Raw genomic sequence first — 20557 nt, 5'->3', positions numbered from 1 at the left:
CATTACTACGACAACTTATCTTATCGCCTGTCTTCTCTCAGAATGGATTGCTTGGATGTGCACACATCTTCCTTTATTAAAGTAATATTTCTCTCTGATGCAGTAGATGTTTGAACAAATTACTATTAAACTACATTTTCAAAAAACATTTTCAAAAGGACATTATAAGAATCGGAAAGTATGAATGCTGGTGATGTTATGACACGTCATTTAACTTCATTATTAGTTGTTAAGATTGCTCAAATATTGCTTTAACCTTAAATAAATAGCTTCTGATCACAGGGCCTCGCTCTTTCCTTTCCTTAGATCATTACTGCGTACAGTAGCTCTCTTTGACCAGCTGCTGTCCCTCCATATAGTTACAGCCAGTCCAGACACAGCAGGCTCTTTCTGTTTTATGGTCATCTGGCCCACTGACGGTCCCCTTCCTGTCTAAATGAAGGGTACACAGCAGCAAAGTTTAAGTAAGATGGACCCAAAACGAGACTACAGACGGGGTCCAAACACAATTAGTTCCAGCATGGGGTCTGACGTTTGGCTCAAGTCACAGAGCAATGATACATTTTAAAGGAAATTCACACAGTTTTCTCCATGTTCACCTTCCAGCTTTTCCTTTCTATTTGGGATTCATGGTTGCTTGTTCTTTCATCATGTATCCCTTCCTATCCATCCCTCCATACTTCCCTTCTTGGTCCCGTCGCCAGAAGCCAGGTCTGCTCTTTCTAAACTCTGTGTGTGGGTGTGTGTGACCATGCATCTGTCTGTGTACATTTCTACCTGCCAGCACATGCAACCTGCCAGGAATTGAAATTTTATATTTTTTCGATACAGTATTTCCACTGTTGCGCTCTGGGTGAATTATTATTCACATTAAAAATGACTAGGCTTCCTGTAAACCTTAAATGAAGCTGTTAAACAGATTCCCAAGGACTTGAACAGTGGGGACACTTTTAGCTGTCGGACCGTCTTATGTAAGATGCCTCCTCTGAGTTTAAAGGAATCAGGATGGAGAAGCTGCTTTTGTTATCAAATGAAAACTTCAGACTGTGACACACACACATACACGGTGTCTGCATCGGGACAGGTATACCACATGGTTGTTCTGTGTGTGTTTGTGTGTGTGTTTGATGTGGGTTACTGGGTGCATTTTAGTGCCAGCAGCCAGCGAGTTGAGCTTTACAGTCGGTTAACATCTCCTGGCTGACCTGCTGCTGGGTTTCAGCTGAGGGGGAGTGAGGGAGGATGGGAGGGAGGGTGAGTGTGGCGAGAGGCCGGGCTGGCATTGGCTCAGCAGTGGAAACTCACACCTGGCCTCTGGCTTAGCGGCGAGTAAATGAGTTGTGAGGGATATTAGTACTGTGGATTCTCTGTTGCCTACTGTACAGAACAGCTTGTAATTGAACCTGCTGGTGAATGTTTTTCGACACGGTTTACTTAAGCTTAACGTCATAAACTGGAGACCTCTGAACTGATGCCAACAAAGACAGTGATATAAAGTGAATATTATAATATTTTGTCTATAAAGCTCATAACTAGTCTTGCTGCTCACACTAAAGAGGTTTTGAATCCCATCAGATATCCCATGTGGACACACCGTTTTTCTGCATATTTTTTCTATTTATTAAAAGTGTTTAAATTATGTGTGTGGGTGTGGGTTGTGAAATTTTATGATTTTCTCATACAAAGTGCACAACACCAAATTAAACTGTCTAAAGGGCCGTCTGAAAACTTTTTCTCTGTAGCCTGTTTTGATTTGGAAACTGCTGCAGTCAATACTGAGTTTGTTTTTCCAATTAATGCAAACAACATGTGGATTTGCTGGAACAGACTATGACCAGAGTCACAGTGCAGCTCCCAGGAAATACATGACAACTGTAATCTGTTAACAAATTAACTTGATTTGATATTTATGTAATATAATTATGTCTTATTGTTTGATTTAGCAGTTATGTGTTTAAAGTTACGGTGGCTGACTGGAGTCATAGATTTGATTATTACCCTGTGACAGCGGTCTCATATGATTGGCTCAAACATGCACATTGACCAGACCCAAATCATAACTGCATCTGTATGTGGTCACAGGATCTGTGACTACTTTTGTTGGATGATATATTGTTCCTGATAAAATTGCGATAAATAATATTATTTTCATTTTAAGGCCATTTTATGCTACTGATATGATGATTTGAGTCATTGGTGACACAAGCACCTCTCTGAAGTTCAGAGACTTTAAACTAGAAGCGCTCAAAGCAAAACACACAAAAAAGGTGCAGCAGGCAGAAAAAGCTTTGCATGGACACTTGCCCTTAGCCTTCTTAGACTTTTATGATAAACTGAGTATCTTTAGGCTCCATTTACCAAGAAAATGAAGCCATTAACAACCCACGGTTACAACAACCAAAGCCGGCATTTCTAATTAACTTCTGACATCCAGTAGACCAAAGGATTAATCAGTATGATCATGCAAACAATAGTTTAACCAAGTAATTTTGTAGTAATTGCAGTAATGACTAAACTATGACTATGGGTGTGATGGCAAAACAGTTGGTGTGAATCACATTTCCTCCTAAATAACAACTGCAGACATCAAAGATGCAGTGACTGTAATCTTTTTGTGCTATTTGGACAGCTTCCTTTAAAGTGGTTCTGCATACACAGGAACAAAAACAACACAGAAGAAAATTGCTTTGACTTTGGGGAGCAACTGATAAAAAGTTTTTTTCCTGCGTGCACCAGTAATCACTGTGAATTATGGGAATTACCAGCACAGCAAATTGCTTGTGCGAAACTACCCCTATAATGGCTGATAAGGGCTGTTGTCCGTGGTCATAACATAATTCAAATAATCAGAATCAGAAATTTGGAGTTAATTTAAAGAACATCAAAGACTTGTGAGATCACTGGATATCAGTGGATTGGACGCACATTACGTCACTGATCACACGTTTTATCGGGTAATCTGTAATTTATGAAAAATCCCACGTGAAAGTAACCTTTAAACCCCTGATAAAACCATGTGATTGATTCAGTCATTCATTTTCACTCCTCTGCAACACACTGATGCACTGAGACTGTTTTTGTAGAAGTTGATTGATGATGAATGAAAGAATGTTGGAGGACCTTCATCTGACCCTCGCTTCTTCATCTTACAGCATGTCCTCTGATCAGACTCAGGTGATGTTAATAGGAAACATACTCTATTATGTCTCCTGTGTGTGTGTGTGTGTGTGTGTGTGTGTGTGTGTGTGTGTGTGTGTGTGTGTGTGTGTGTGTGTGTGTGTGTGTGTGCATGCAGGTGATCAAAAGGGATTTTCTAATACAGCCCATGTGGGCTTAGATGCGAGCCATAACTGGTTTTAGATGCTCATAAACCTTTCTTTGATTGTTGCATTTCTTGAAAATGTTCTATCCTGTTCGGTGCCACAAACCAGCTTTTCCCTGCTTGGAATAATTAAGAAGCTGAAACGAACTCGTCTTTTTTACCTAGCCAGTGAGATCATTTAGTCATTTTTGCCACATTTTCCGCCACTACATGTCCAGACATGAATATGATCAAAGTCTTCTCATAAATCTTTAAAGCTGTTTTTCAGTTTCAGTCACGAAACTTTTTTTTTTAGCTGTCTTTCAGTAGTCAGGCAGTTTTTCATTTCAGTTTAATTTTCTTTTATACATGTCCATCATCCAAGCTTTCCGTCCGGCTGTCTTATTGTGTCTTGCATGACATTACATATATTTATAGTGAGCAGTTTTTAAACTACAGTATGTTTCCTTCCCTCTCCTCCTACCAGCATGTCCATCCGGTACATACAAACCAGAGGGAGCACCAGGAGGCTTGAGCACCTGCCTGTCATGCCCCGACCCGCAGCACACCTCCCAACCTGGCAGCACCTCCGTCAGCGACTGCATCTGCAAGCCGGGATATCAGCCAGTAGGCATGACCTGCCAGAGTAAGAGGAACTTCCCTGTCAACTGCACTGTCAGCTATATTTTGATTAAGACGATCCCTTTTGACATCTTCTTTATTCAGTTGCTTAAAAAGATTAGTAATTCAACCCTTCATGTTCCCTTCGTGTTCATGAATGCTTTTATTTTTTACTTATTATTATTATATAATTATATAATTTTATATTTAACATTACATGTCATGCAAGACTTTCCCAAGAATTTCTGCTGCAGAAGAAAATCACTGTAGCAATAATGCCGTGTTTTAACTGAGCAGTTAGCACTTACCAGAACTGGCCAGTTAGTGAGAGCAATAATTATCCTTAATAGCTGAAGGCCATGGGGAAAAATAAGCATGTGCACTAACTAAAAATACAGCACATCAAGAGAAAAGCCACGGAAAAAGACATCACATAACTTAAATATTGCTGATTTGTTATTATAGTTGTTACCACGTCCTGTGCAGATGGAGCAGATTTTATGACTGTATGACGACCCTTTAATAACGCCTTTTTTTAGGAACCATGATGCTTTTTGAATACATCTCTCCTGAGCGAGAAGAAGAAATGTACTGGATCTGAAATAGGTGCTTTGGTGAAGTGGCACAGCATTTAATATTGTTGCCTGAGAGCAACATTGCACGACAGTGCTGGATTCAAACCCCATGACAATGACTAATTAAAGTGGCAACAGACAACTTTACCCACTCGCTAGCGTTTCCAAGTGGTAATATTTACGGCGCCTCTGTCGCAATCACAACTGGATGCTTTCTTTATACCTTAGAGTAACAACTGAATTTCTTTTTATTTGAGTATTTCTGTCTCTTCCCCATTTCTCTGTGCATCTGTCACTCAAGGAGGAGGACGAGGCGCAAGAGAACCGTAGACTACACGCTGAACATTGACAGAAACAGGTTACGATTACTAGAAAGGGGAAAAGGTGTGAAAATGTATTGTAAATCTGGAGAAATGCAGGAAAATAGGAGAGAGCTATGAAAAGCAGGAGCCTCAGGGTAAAAGCGGGAGAGTTGGAAAGTATGACAGCGTAATCATTCATGCAGTCTATAATAGAGACGTGAAAGCAGATAGAAATGATGCAAACAGCCTCTGTGGCAATGATTTTGTGCCTGGTGGCAGACGGAAATCGTACAGTGAAAGTGAGGTTTATAGGGAACAAATCTGAAAGCAGATGGTGTCATCGTTATATAGTCATTACATTGTGCAACATTTACTCCATAAAGATACGTTAAGGCAAAAACCTCTCTATACAGCTGTCAGTCAGTAAAGTAATAAACAAAAATAACCATCAAAATCCCTCTGACATGTTTCAGACAGAGTACCAACTAATAATAACTAGAACAAGTCAATAAGAAGTCATTCAGTCAAGACAAGCAGGCTGCTGTGTAGTAAACTCTAGAAATAGTGTGATTATCAGGCCGGATGAGTTTGGAAGGATTTAGAGAACTATATAAAAGCTTTAACGTTAAAGATATTAAGACATATGGGAGAGTAAGTGTGAAGGGTAAGTGCAGTAAAGATTGTGTTTGTAAATGTGGCGATACATAATGATTAATCACCTGGAACAGAAACACAGTATTCCACAGAAGTACCACGTCAGTATCAGAGCATCCCATATAATTAATCTGTTTCCAGTATTATCGGCGGCCCTCCCATTCCTTGAAGACTAAGCCAGTGATTTCCACACCGTTCCTGTGAAAACAATAATGTTCATTAATTATCAGTTTCATGGACTGCGTTGTGCTTTCTCTTCCTCCCTCTGTGTGTAGTGGACAGTGAGAATGGTTGACAACCTGTAATTTTCTGCTTTCACGCTTACTTATCCTTTTTGTCAAGAACATTAACTTTCCACTGAGTCCCAGAGTCAGTGTTTCCCACCAGGAGGGTTTTGTGTGTGTTATAATGTGTTTGGTTTGGTGTGGTATGTATTTTTGTGTTAGCTACAACATGAAAGTCAGGATTTCAAGACTTTCTCTCATCTCTTCTTCTTTCTTCCATCAGTGGTATACTGTCCTGCACTGTCACCTCCAGTAAATGGCTTTTTCATCCAAAACGTATGTAACAACCACTTTGAAGCGGCCTGTGGAGTGCGATGCAAGCCAGATTTTGACCTCCAGGGAACCAGCATTAGACTGTGCCAGGCTGACGGCACCTGGTCAGGAACACCTGCCAGCTGCATAGGTGAGGACGAAGCTGGCCTGATGCATAATATAAATATCATCACAGGTGGAGGTGTCCTTGGGTTCTCTCATTATCAGGTGTCCTTTCATTGAACTGTGAATAATGAAGCTACATTTCTTTATTAAGCGAAGGAAGTAAGCACAAGAATCTGACTGGCTCCTGATGCTAGTTAGCTTGTTGAATATCAATATCAGTCAAGCTCGGCCCCTTAAAGACATGAATGGTGTGTTTCTGATCATATTACGTGCAGTATAAATGCTATTTTAGTTCCAGCTCCTGTTATAGTTTTGCAAGTGATGTTCTGACATGACAGTATTGCAGACTTTGTATTATCTTGCATAATGCAGACAGCATTTTTGCCATACAATGCTCCAGGCTAGGTTGTGATTACAAACGAGCTTGTCTGATTGATCTCAGCAGGTTCCTCCTCAACACATGTCTCATATAATTCCTCATTAAGCTACGGGACGTTCATCAAAGCCCTCAGAGCCTGTCAGCTCACTTCTGATGTCTGCGAACCTTCATAAACATTTATGTAGCACTAAATCGACTTATCGAGAGCGAGTCTCATGCAAACCAGAGCAAGAGGGAGGCCACGTGTGTTTAGACTGAAGAAATCAACTTTTGCTGGGAGACTACTGCTTTCTGCCAGGCCAGATGTTGAGAGGAGAAATGATAGGGAGGAGTGAGACTGGTAGGAAGGAAAGGATTAAAGGAAAGGAAGGATAGAAGGAAGCAGGAGTGTGAGGAACTTCAGTAGGTAGAATGGAAAGAAAGAAAGTAAAGGGGGAGTTGGAGAGGTCAAAAGATTAATGAGGAAACTGCCAGTTTAACAGAAAGACGGCAACAGTGTGACTCATACAAATACCAAGACACTGAATATTCAAGGGTGTGTGTTAAAGATTTATAGTAGCGGCTTTGAGTATATATTTTCTGAGTGTGTGTGCATATGTCTGCTTGTATGTGTTACAATAAGTCTAGTCTCTGCCACATACTGTAGGACCTCCCAGCTAGTTAAGCCCTGAGGGAGGGGGTCTCCTCTGAACCGCCTGTCTGTCTATGGGTGGTGATGAGAAATAACACACTACACACCCTCTTGTAGACCTCAGCATAACTCAGAACAGGCACACTGGAGGATTTTTTCTTTTATTTCAGAGGGACTTTCACGCTTTGGGTTAAATGATAGGCCCCAAGTCATAGCTACAGATGATAATTGTACTGTACATTCCTGCAGATGATTCACTGCTTTCTCCTCCTCGTATGATTTATATACAGTACATGTGTTTATATGTTACAACTCAGATGTAAGCATGGAAAGCTTTTGAAAATCACATATAGCATTAAAGGTGCAATATTTGGATAAGATATTAAAAAATCTGGCCAACTAATAACCTAAGATTATCTTGAGAATGCGAAAAATAAAGTTTTGACATTACAAAGCTGTCGTTGTGTTGTGTTGCAGAGTTGTTTACTGAAGTTAGCATGCTAACCAGCTAGCCGCTGCATCCACTGTCTCGTAATGCGAGGCGACAGTCTGATAGTATAGCTCAGGCCGCCAGAGGTTGGTGATGACTGATGATGCCCTGAACCTGTCGTCTTCGCCAAATCCTGTTCAGAGCCGCTGTAATTTGCTATACTACCCTGTCGTCAAACTGATCTGTGTTGGTCTTTGAGGTAGTGTTTGGTCTCGGTGGTCCAAAGCTCCTGTGCTGGCGATTTAGACTGAACTGCTAGCTGTAAATTAACTGTATTAAATACAAAGAGGAATAGAAAATAAACCATATCAACACAAGGCATGGATCAAGTAAAATACAGCAATGTACAGTATATAACAGTTGTTTTTGTTCTCGGATTCTCATGTTTATTTCTTTCAACCCGCAGTCCGCTCCTGCCCGCCCCTCTCTCGACCCCAGCACGGCTTCCTGAGGTGCAACGATGGCGGCTCTTCCAAAAGGGCGGAGTGTCAGGTGGGCTGTGAGCGAGGCTACAGGCTAGACGGGGACTCCAAACTCACCTGCCAGGCCAACTCCCAGTGGAGTGGACCCCAACCTCGGTGTGTGGGTAAGCCTTCATCACCTCCAAACCACTATTTTACCCTGTGTGTTACAACAGAAATGCCTCTGTAAAAGAAACTCAGATAGCTTTAGCTTGATTTGTTCCCAAAGAACAACCTCTTCCTTATTTCAATCAGTGTTTATTCCGTTGTTTTTGCTCAAAAATTCTTTGGGAGCTTATTTATTCTTGTTTTATGGACATACGTATATTCACTGTATTTGTGGTCATTTTTACAGATGTCCTGATAGAAATCTACTTGGAGACACTGGGTCACAGTTCAGTCTCAGTTTAATTCACTTTACTTATATCCTCTCCAAGGAAATCCATCTATCTCAACCACAAGTTTTTTGTTTTCATTTGTCATGTCTTCATCCAAAGTCTTGTGGTTTTCTCATCTGTAAAGTTAAATTAGATTTCGTTATTTGGTTATTCAATTTGCATGATTTTCCATGATAAACGGTGCAGCCCTGCGTTCACTCGAGGGCACACAATAGATTTCTGTAGCAGCACATCTTTCTTATATTTAACTGTAAGCTCATATCATCTATTTAGCTGTTAGTCATTCATTTTATCAAAATTAGTGAGTTTAAAATAACACCTGATATGGGTATTTCTACGTAAAAACGTGGTTTTGCACACGTGTGTAAACACACATGAGAACATAGACTCACACATGCGGTTGAACATATGGTGTGTATTTGCACAGAACCGCACTACATCATATAGAGAGAGAGATTCATCTGCTTTCTCATAGCAGAACTACAGTCACCACATATACACATGCACACAAAATTACCCACACACTTCAGAACTGATAGTTAAGTTAAAATAGTTGCACACACTCATGCTCGCCGCAGAGAGCACCCAGGTCAGGCACACCAACACACAAAAAAGGGACAGTGTGAGAGCCACCAACCTCCGGTCGGCACTGACTCACTTCCAGCCAACCAGCTTGCTGCTCTATTTAAAACACCCGACCCATCCGCTTCCGGAAAACTCTCTCTGTTTATCGATAACTACCATCTCGCTCCCCGGGTGCTCGGACTGAGTTACAGCTTGTTTGTTTGACCATCTCAGAGTTTCCCCACAGACCGTCATTGCCTCTTTAACACAGCTAAGAGGGCTCTGTGGGCTGGAGTTGCAGCTGAGTGGTTTGTTTTAGTGTTTGTTTGCACTGTGGTGAAATGAGATCGGGCCTCAGCTGCCCTGAGAGGATGCAAGATATTTTTTCATCTGATTGGATCTCCCCTTCAGTGAGCTTTCCCTTTATAGCTCCTGCAGCTAAGGCCAGTGAAACAGGAGTTGGAGAAAGAGAGAATGATCTATCCATCATCAAGTGAAAGCCTCACTGGTCTGCAGCCCAAAAATGCATAAAAGCCTCCAGTGTGTGACTCTGGTGGTCAGAGCTTTTTTAGGTTGATTTCCGACCAACTGTTGTTGTCGTTTTTTGTGCCTGTTTTTGATAGACAAACTCTGAAAATACTTTTATTGTTGGCATTTATAGCAGAGCCAGCTGAAAGTAAGATTTTATCACATTCGGGTAAAAACACAGGAAGCACGCTCATGATCTTGGACGAGGTTTATTTTCCTTTTCTGTTTTGTCTTATCTGCTCAGACTGGCATATCCTCCAATACTCGGCAGCAAGTCTGATTTTATTAAAGCACAACAAATGCTAATTTAGCTCAATGCCATTCTGAAAACCTCTTCAACTACAATGAACAATAAAAAAAAAGAGTCATGATTTGTGGAATTTAGAACAAAATAAACTTCTATCAGATGTCAGATTCATCTCTTGGTTTTCTCCCACTCTGTCCCTAGAGGTGCGTTGTCCCCCCATCGGGACCCTGAAGAACATCTTGCTGTCGCCCCCTGCCTGCGGGAAGAGGACAGTGTCGCCGGGCTCCGCTTGCCTGCTCACCTGCCGTCAAGGTTACACTCTCCAGGGAAACAGGAAGGCGGTGTGCATGGGCTCTGGGAACTGGACAGCTAATGTCCATAAAGCCGTCTGTATAGGTAACTTTCAGTGTGTCTGTGTGTGTGTGTGTGTGTGTGTGTGTGTGTGTGTGTGTGTGTGTGTGTGTGTGTGTGTGTGTGTGTGTGTGTGTGTGTTTCCTTAAAGAGGAAATACATCTTTTCACTCCTGCAGTCCTGAGGTCAGAGGTCAGGTTCAGCTGTAAAATGGTTGTAGGGCAATAACGAGGATGTGAAATACGTTCAGTCAAATGTCAAGACTTCGGGCAGGCAGAGGTCAGATGGAGGAGTTCAGGTTAGGATTTATTCACCAATTAGTTTTGTAATTTAATTTTTGTAGGGTGAAGTGCAGTATACACTTATTTATCTCTCATAAGCCTGATTCACAAAAAGTTTGGATCCTGTGTGTAACATAGATAAAACATATTGTGATCATTTTCTCATCCTTTTTGAAATTTACTCAATTGAAATCAGTACAAAGACAAAATATTAAACGTGTTACCACATGCTTATTCTGAATGTTTCAAACCAGTTGGGACAGAAGCAACAAAAGACTGGGGAAGTTGTGGAATGATCAAAAACACCTGTTTGTACCATTCCTCAGGTAAACAGTTTCATTGGTAACAGATGATGTGTCATGATTCGGTCGTCATTTAGAAGCAAGGATGGGACATGGTTCAATTCTCTGTGAAACACAGGATTGTGTAAAGGATATTACTGCATGGACTCAGGAACACAAACACAGTTTGTTTGCAAGTAATTCTGCATTCTGTTTTTCTTTAGACGATTAAACCACGCTCTTATCTGGAGGTGATTAACTTAGCATAAAGACCTGAAGCAGGGTTGAACAGCTAGCCTGTCAAGATTCACTCCTAAAGTCCAGTTATTAGCATTTTATTTCTTGTTTGTTTTTACTGTAAACAAAGAGAAATCTCAAGAAAGATCTTCTCAAACTAGGATATTCAGACGGTCTATAGAATTTGTGTAAGTTTGAAATCCTAGGAAACCGTAACGCCTTGAAAGTTTTTGAAATAGACACGGGTCATTTAATGTACTTTGATTTATGTATTTTTCGCAAGAATAGAAACTGAAGTTCTTGTTTTTACTTAACGTTAGTAAGTAGGCTACATTCCACCATCTGCCTCTCTCTTTTTAATTTTTGTCTGTGAGCTTCTGTGAAGTCTGCTAGTTTCTCATCATAAAAATCTCTCAGTGTTGTAACAGTAATTTACTTTGAGCTGTGTCTCAAACTAGGCCATGTTGGATCAATGAATTTAAGGGAATTTGGTCTGAAAAACTCCTTGTATTCAAAGTTTGAGATGGTTTGTGAACCTTGTCTAACTGTCGGCAAGGACGAGAATAAGCATATTTCTCAAAATGTTGAGCAATCCTTTCTGCAGACAAGGCTTGAATTAGAGACTAAAATACAAAGAGATAAATGGATTGCAGAAACTTGGCTGCACCTGCCAGCAAGGTTCAGCCAGTTATGTAATGCTAACTGAGACTACAGTTAATTTTACAGGGTTAGAATGACTGACACTTGTACCATGTAGGTTTATGTGCAAAGCAGGAGAAGGACTGTAAAAAGAGCAAAAAAGAAAGTTACTGAATACGTGGAGAAAGAGGAAGATATAAAAAGAAAACAGCAGGAAACTTGGAGGGAGATTCTTTTCCATTCTCTATTCCCCCTCTCTGCATTTTTCTCCGCTTTGTGAATGGTGAGAATGGAGCTAACCCCGTTTTTAAGCAGGCCTCAGGTCACTAACTCAAACCATACCATGTCCGAGCTCTCCCCTGCACGCCGAATGAGCTGGAGATCATTATAATAGACTGCAGCTCTCCAGATGCCTCGCAGGTGAAACAGGTGGTGCAGAGCGGCTGCTGCCTGCCTCCACTGGAACGTCCCCAATCCCCTCATTTCCTCGCGGTGAAAGTTTGCTAATGAAGGAACTGCTGTCGTTAAGTAGAGGAAGAGGTGCCATAAAGATGAAAACGAATGGAGAGGTAGGGCGGACAGGGAGGTGAGAGGGGAGGATGAGTCATCTGTAGGTGTTTTTATAATGGGGTGGTAGAGAGATGATGGGTTTTTCTGATCCCCTCAGGCGCAAATGAGTTGGAGGAAGGAGGGAGGGGAGAGAAAAAGGAGATATTTAAAAGTTGATGAGATAGAAAGATGAAAAAGGGAGTGCTGCAGTGTGAGGGGATCAAGAAATAGAAAGGTTTGACCAAGTCAAAAGCGATCTTCTGGCTTGTTTCGCCTCTCACTTCGGTTGATGACACCGAAAGTGAAATATTCCTCCCTTGTTATGAAGATGAATGAAGCCGATCTGAGCTAAGTGTGTTAGTGTTTAGCAGAGATGGATGCCTAAGTGGATCGGTCATCATGTCCAGATGGGAGAAAATCTCTTACACAACGCAACAGGCATGACCACTGCCGATCGATGGGGAGATTCAACTCTGGGAGGCTTTGCTCATTTACTGCCGGCTCGAACCGAGTGAACTGAAGTGTGCTGGCTCCACATTATTACAACATGCTGTACGGAGAATGAGAAAATGGAAGAAGCTGTTTCATCCAAGGGTCACGAGTTGCCATCGGCCAAATTGGCGGACATTAAGACTTTATATATAGAGGGTTTCCCATCATCTGAAGCTAATAGGGGTTCTGTGCATTGCTCAGCAGCAGGTCGATTATAATGTTAATGAAAGTGAGAGCATTGCATTCTGCAGGCAGACTTTTTCCGCCTGCTTGGGAGCTTGCAAATGCATCCATGCTTCTCAAATCTCAATGCTTTTTCTGTCCCCATTGCTTTTATCAAACAGTAAATGCAGTAGATCAACATATCGATTGAGGTTTGTTTTCGTTTTAACCCTCTTCCTGGTAAAATAAAGGTAAATAACATAATGCACATAATTATAGCCGTTTATGATGTAATGTGTATGATGTATTCTTTGTATGTAGGATTTCGGTACGCCTGGAAAAATTGTGTTCGTATTAGTTACTAAACTTCATTACAGATGGAGATAACAGAGGAAAGGAGGCAGCATCTTCCACCTTGTACAACTGATAAAAACACAATAGCTGCTTTACCCGCCATTATTCACTTGGATTTACCAGTGACAAGTCTGGATCATCTGATTATCAGGACTTATCAGGAATGTATCTAAGATGAAGCTTCCTTTTCCATGAGTCCAACTGTTTTGACAATGATCTAAATCATGTCTCACACGTCATTTAACGTCTATCTGTGTTAACCTGTGCTCTTTACCATTGTAGTCCGATGTTGAGCTAATGGTTGGAGAGAGATAAGGGACAGTTACAACCACATACAGTGTAAATGAAACATCAGTGGGGTTTGGTTTTGTTGGAACACCGACAGTGATGCACTCTCTCTGTGATTCAGTAATGACCAATAATGAGTGTGTGATTAAAGAGGTCATGGGTCGGATGACATCACACATCTACTTCCTCAGTGATAACAAGCAGCAGGCTGAGGTCACTGTATACAGGATGTGATGGGGTGAACATCTGGAATGTTTGAATCTTACTGTATGGAAATTATAATTTAATTTGCTGGTATTCAGATTAAGTGTTTGCAGAGTCTCAAAACACCCAGACTGCTTCTCCCTCTCCTCTAAAAAGTATAGTTGTGTCTTTCTCTGTGTGTCGTCAGATGCTGAACCACCACGGATCCAGTGCCCCGATAATATTGTTGCAGAGACGGATGAGCGGCGAGGCACCGCTAACGTTAGCTGGAACGTCCTGACTGCCTCCGACAACTCTAAAGAAGAGGTTGGATACTTTACAAAGCGAAGTGTCATTAAAGATTTTCATTTTTCATTAGCTGCCCAAGTTGAATAACAGAAAATCTAACATTTCAGAATCATTAACACTTCCTACTTCATTTTAATGGGTTACAAATCAAGATAATCTAACATAAATGTAATATAATGTACGATGATATTAACCTATAAGGCCAGTTCCATATGATTATCAATTAGTGAATTATATCTTGGTGCTTTACATGTAATCTGCTAAAACAAAAGAAGTATTTTGTTTCTGTCATCATTAAAACTACTCTTACAGTCCAGTTTTGAGCCAGTTCTTCATAGTTCACTGTCTCTCCCTCCTCCAGGTGGCGGTGCAGGTAAAGCCAGTGTACGCCCCTCCTCAGCTGATCCCCATTGGAAAGGAAACCATCACCTACATTGCGACCGACCGCTCTGGGAACCAGGCCAACTGCTCCTTCACTGTTACTGTCATTGGTGAGTTTACTGTGCTGCAGAAGGCATCAACACAATGTATGTTGCATATGGCCTTGCATGGCTCATTTGAGACAGGAAAAGCAGAGAGAGATTTGAGGATTTTGTTCACATTGTTGGCATTTTTGGTCTCTTCTTAATGACTGTTCATATAATTTCTTGTATTCAGTCAATTACAACAAATGAATCAAAAGTGACAGAGATAAAGACAAAAATGTCACATTCTGATGCAACCTAATGTAATAAAGTAAGTAAGTGTTGCCTGAGTGGTGTTGTCCTCAGTTTGGAGAATTCATAGGCTACGAGCTAGGATTGTCTCATTGTCTCAGACGCTGTACTCACATAAAAAATTATACTAATACTGGCTTTTAAGACATCAAAAAGGGCAACAAGACGTCTCTCTAACTGAGGCGAGGCGTTTTTCCTAAAAACAGTGATGACAGCTCTTTGGCTTTCTCTCTGTTATTTTGTCTTCTTCTCCCTGCTAATGCTGGCTCAAGTGCACATAACTGAACCGCTTTGCATATGTATGAAATGTTTCTAGATCACTGATGTGATTTCATGACAGTGCTAACCAGTTCCAATTCAAGGCAAGGCCGTTTTATTTAGCATGTTTCATATACAGAGGTATTTTAGCATAATTTCAGCATTCAAATACAAGTCGCATGAAGGTTGTTGAACGTACCACTCCAAACCACAAATATGTACTTTGTGATCCACGTCAAAACTGCTAAAAAGTTCTGGGCCAAGCAGAAGAAATCAAGGAATAAATGCTGAAATCAGGACACTGTTGTTCATTCTTAAAAGTCATTGGCTTCGACACAGGGCGACCATGTCTTTCAGAATAATAATCGGCTGAAGGTGACAGCATTTTGAAAGCAAAACAGTATGATATTGTACATGCCACTTTATGCTGAGTAGAAAATAACAGACCTGTCACATATAAGGGCAAGAAAATTTGTGTTGGGACACTTAAGTTAGCTGCAGCATGAATGTGGGTCAAAAGTCAACATTTTACTTAGCTGACATCCACGGCACAACTTAGTCATTTTTCAGCCTTTATGAGCTTCAAACCAGTGGCTTCTCAATTACAGACCAGCCTCTATCCATCAGTGCAGAGCCTACCGCCTGGTGTTTGTTACTCCATCCACCATCCTCTGTGCTGCAGCTTATTTCTGTCATTCACTGTAAAGCAGTGATTTTACTGAGGACTTCATCCGCTTCTTCAGCAGGTGCCACACATGCAGAGAGAGAGTGAAAAACAGGGGTGTCCCATGTCATCCGCCCAATAATCACAGCAGTCAGGGGGAAAAACCTCAAGCATGGTAGCTGTGAACATTTCCATATGTTATTATGGCAGTGGAACGTTGTGGTTTTTTATTAGAGACATGTGTTTAACTGGTGCCCTCTGACACTCGAAAAAGTCGGATCACGGCGCAGCAATCTGCTCCCGACTGTGTTTCTCTAATATTGTGATAATTTATTCCAGTCTCACTTAAACTGAAAAGGCAGTTATCAAAAGGTCAGATGTTCACAAATGTCCTGCCGTCCTCAACCCTTTCTAGATACGGAGCCCCCGGTGATTGACAGGTGCAGGTCGCCGCCCACGGTCCAGGCCACAGACACGGAGACGGCGGTCGTTTGGGAGGTGCCACAGTTTTCCGACAACTCAGGTATGTCTGGTGGCCGTTCTCAGACGGCAGCTCCGTAGATGGTTTATTCTTTTGCTCCTCTGTTCCACTCCACTCCACCCTCTTCCTCCGCTGATGATGGTTAAACAGGATCTTTTCCATTGGGAGACTGGAAAAAGGGGATCAGGAGGGGAACTTCATGTGTGTGTGAATAATGGTGAGAGACACTGGACATATGGTCCAGTGGTGAGATTTGTAATTGTGTGTATGAATGCCTCATTTGTGTGTCTGTGTTTAAGGGAGTGATAGAGAGAGAATGGGACTTGAGGACGGATGAAGTCGTTTCAGTGTCTGTTAATGTCATTAATGTTAAAACAGACGGAGGCAGCAGAGAGAAGCAGGTGTTTTTGCTATAAAAAAAAAAAAGCTCTTTTGTGAGAAGTTGCACTCATTCCATCCGTTTTTCACACAGTCTTTTGTATAATTATGCGAGCACACACGGCGTTTGACTCTTTTGGGAGTTAAATGTTTTTGAATTACTTGTCAAATCATTATTTTTGTTTCTTGATCAGAGTGACTGCAGTGCACAATGGGTATTAATCACTGTCTCAGCAAAGTTGACACTCCAGCATTACACACACAGGAAAAATATTCGTTCAATTTGCCAGTTGGCCCAGCGGAGGTTCGGCTAATAGTAAAATGGCAATACTGCAGTGTATTACAACTAAAAGAGCTGCATTCAAAGAGCTTCAAGTACAAGAAGTATTAACAGCCAAATGTAAGTATCTAAAAGAAAAAGTCCTCATATATAGGATGAAGAATGACCCTCTTTCATTGTCTTTTAGAGTGGTTTATTATTGTGGAGTTAAACCTGGTGATGATCTGTTAACTGCTTTATATGTTGATTTGTAGCTTAATTCGAAATAAATAGAAATTAATGATCTGCAGTGAGATCTTTATAGTCATTAAAATTCACAGTCATCTCGTGTTTGACGGCTGTAGGACTTTAACTAACTATTATCTTTATTATTGATCATTCTGCTCATTATTTTCACAATTAATTCATTATTATTGATCATTTCGTCAGTAAAGTGTCATAAAGTTGTGAAAAATGCTCCTCATTCTTTCCCAGGGCCCAAAGTGACGTCTTCACTTGCTTCTTTTGTCCAACCGAACAGTCGACACCCCAAAGACTCTTCCTTTAGTATCATAAATGAGAAAGAAAAGCAGCAAATCCTGACAATTAAGAACCTGGAACCAGCAAATATTTGACATTTTTGCTTGAAAATGACTCAAATAAATATTCGATTATCAAAATTGTTGCCGATTAATTTGCTTTCCATCGAATAATCTATTAATGGAGTTTTAATCAGTTTAAGTAAATAAATGAGCATGATTTCATTTTAGCAAGTCTTTTATTGCAGCTCATTCTCTAAAAAATAAATCTGGTCCACATAACACTCAGTTTTATTCAGTGCACCTTGAGCTTAGAGAGAAAAAAAACTGTTGCTCATTTTCTTGTTCAGTACTTTTTGTTTTATGTGAGGATTTAATAAACAACCTGTTAAACTCTGTTTTCAGCTGCGGCCACCCTGCTACGCTCACGACGTTGATGCTTAGCAGTTCAGGCCAATCCTGCTATAAAGGAGAGTATCAAGGCCACTCTGCCAAATGGACTAAATATCGTAGAGTTGGCTGGACTTCTCCTGGCGCTTTAGCCGTACCCAAACAGCCGTGGTGACAGACAACAAACCAGACTTCTCCAGGCTTCCAGCCCACAGCCAGGCCCATGTAATTCACTGGCTCTGGCTCCACACACACACATACACATAAATAACACTAACACAGCTCAGATACGTGTTTGTGTGTGTACAGAAACGTAGGCAGGCATGGACGCTCATATAAACACAGGCCTCAAACTTAACATCTCAACGCAGGGACTCAGCATGCTCATTCCCCACCTGTCTGCAGAGGTGAACCCTCCATCAAACACACACACTCGCCTCTCACACAAGCACACACACACTGTAATAACAGGCTGCTGTGGCTGCTTCGGGCCGCACGACGTCAGCCCAGCGCTGCTTCGACGTCAGTGTTTTGTTTTTCCAGGCCCACACCCTGATGCCAGCGCTATATATAGTCGAGACTCGACAGACACACACATAAACATGCACAAACACACACACACACAGGCTATATATAACGGGAGACACCAGACTCCAGCAGGCCAGACGTGTGTCAGCCCTGTTGAACGATGTTTAATGGAAGAGGTGAAACAAAAGGTCAATCACTCGCTTTTCCTACCTTCTCCTTCTGTGCTTTAATCCCGTCTCTCACACTTGCAGCGCAGATGTTTTCACTTTGTCCACAGCCTCTGTGTCAATCTACAGATCCAACACATGCAAACACACACACTCATACACTCCTCTCATCACCGCTGCCTCTATCCATCACTCTCTTCACATTCAGTTTTTTTAGAGCCAAGCAGACTATTACAATTTTCCCTCTCCAGTCCCAAGAGTTGGACTTTTCTGCTGCCATGTGATGCCCAGACACTCATTCCCATGTCAACATATCGTTGTTTAACATAACTTCTATGGTTTGCTAAGAATGACTCATTTCATCCTGGAAAAATAGAGTAAGGACAAGACTGCCCTCTGCAGGATAACTGGAGAAACAATTTTGAGTCAAGAAAAGGTTCTTAACTTGGGAATATAATGTTCCTCTAAAAGCAAATATGTGTAAAATAAAAATAAAAAAACTAAGATGCAGTCTTCAAGGTTACAAATACATATTTCATGTAGTTTGTCTCAATTTCCAGAACTCTGACCTTTATCCTGATGGTGTACATAAAATAGGTTTGACCAAAGTAATTAATGAGCTAGTAACACTTGAGTAATGCTGATGTGTCACCAGCTGATACTAAACAGAAATTAAGTATGAATATATGTAATTTTGTATTAAAAAGTCAACTAAAGTATGTATGTTGTTTTTCAGTCACATCACTGTTAATATACGTTAAAATGCTGTATGTCTATACCTAAACCTTTTTCAATGTGTGTGTCTCTCTCAGGTGGTCGCCTCACAGTGACTAGTAGCCACAGTCCAGGCTCCAAGTTCCCAGTAGGAGAGACTCTGGTCCAGTACACATCGACTGATGCAGCAGGAAACAGCCGCACCTGCAACCTCACCATCACTGTGCAAGGTACAGAGCTGATAGACTTAGTTTGATAAATGTACTGTTTTTTGTGTAATCAACTGTTTTACTTTTTATTAATGTAGTAATTCAGTATGTTAAATTGTATGACCCCATTTATTTTCTTCCTCTCCATTGGATTCTGTTATTTTTTCTATTTTAGTTTAGTCGGTCATAGTGTGATTCTTTATTTCTCTGATAATCTCGATAAAATCTATTGAAAAGGGCCAGCATGGGAAAGTATTTGTATATTGCATTTATGGTGGTATTATAAAATATTCCGCTCCCGCATGAACAAACCACGGAGGTTTATATACTATGTGTGTGTGCCCAGGGACGACCTGTGAGCAGCCGTATGTCCCAGTGAATGGAGAGTTCATCTGCTCTGAAGAGGAGGAGGGGGTTAACTGCACTCTTCATTGTAAAGAAGGCTACAGCTTCACTCAGGAGGCAGTGCACAGCTACTTCTGCGCCTACAACGGTGTATGGGAGCCTCCCTACTCTTCAGACAGACCCGACTGCTCACGTAAGCGCAGCACATAGTATTCTATTTAATACCACAGTATGTCTCATTACTGCAGGTACATTTTAGTGTACCTGAATACCTATATGTGCATATAATTATATATTAATCTGAACCCTGTCTGTCTTTCCCAGTGAACCGTATAGCAAACAATGGTTTTAAGCCCTTTGAGATGCTGTTTAAAGCGTCTCGCTGTGACGATGTGGACCTGGTCAAGTCATTTGCTGGGGAGTTCAAATCCAAACTGGGAGGCATGGTGAGGATTTGTATATACACACACATTCACACTGATTTGCTGTAAATCAGCTGTTAAACACATGTTTTCTTCTCCTCCACAGCTCCCCAACATTTGTAGCAGCGATGACGTCACCTGCAAGCTAGAGGTGTTGTCACAGGGTCACTGCCTAGAGTACAACTACGACTATGAGAACGGATTCTCTATCGGTACGATACAAAATACACTCTTACTTAATATCCCACCTGTATTTTGAGTGAATATGCGTATACTAAAGCTCTCCCCGTTCAATATTTATCAGCACCAGGGGGTTGGAGCAACAGCTGGAGTCCGCAGGGCGCCCAGGACTATGCCTACTTTGAGTCAGGCTTTGCCACAGGCACCCGGCAGGTCGGCAGGCGGCAACAAGATGGCAGCATACAACCGCACCAGCGCACTAAGAGACACCGAAAAATCACCGGACCCACCAGAGACCAAAAGATCCAGATCTTTTTCAACATCACAGGTATTTTAAATATGATTATTAACCTTTGCATGTATAGGTT

General features: G+C 41.3%; 1 protein-coding gene across 1 annotated transcript in view; it reads left to right on the top strand.

The window, feature by feature from the left end:
• Window positions 1-20557, top strand: part of svep1 (sushi, von Willebrand factor type A, EGF and pentraxin domain containing 1) — an 88941-nt gene that overhangs the window by 42962 nt on the left and 25422 nt on the right. Inside the window, exons 4-15 of the mRNA XM_073474577.1 lie at window positions 3789-3947; window positions 5961-6140; window positions 8022-8201; window positions 10015-10209; window positions 13839-13957; window positions 14301-14430; window positions 15993-16100; window positions 19132-19263; window positions 19589-19780; window positions 19912-20033; window positions 20116-20221; window positions 20314-20517. Coding sequence (XP_073330678.1) covers window positions 3789-3947; window positions 5961-6140; window positions 8022-8201; window positions 10015-10209; window positions 13839-13957; window positions 14301-14430; window positions 15993-16100; window positions 19132-19263; window positions 19589-19780; window positions 19912-20033; window positions 20116-20221; window positions 20314-20517 — 1827 coding nt within the window. The remainder of the gene's footprint in view (window positions 1-3788; window positions 3948-5960; window positions 6141-8021; window positions 8202-10014; window positions 10210-13838; window positions 13958-14300; window positions 14431-15992; window positions 16101-19131; window positions 19264-19588; window positions 19781-19911; window positions 20034-20115; window positions 20222-20313; window positions 20518-20557) is intronic.

Source organism: Pagrus major, chromosome 10 (genome assembly GCF_040436345.1).
Source record: "Pagrus major chromosome 10, Pma_NU_1.0".
NCBI lineage: Eukaryota > Metazoa > Chordata > Actinopteri > Spariformes > Sparidae > Pagrus > Pagrus major.
The sequence above is the reverse complement of the archived record's forward strand: the minus strand, read 5'-3'. Positions and strand labels throughout refer to the sequence as shown.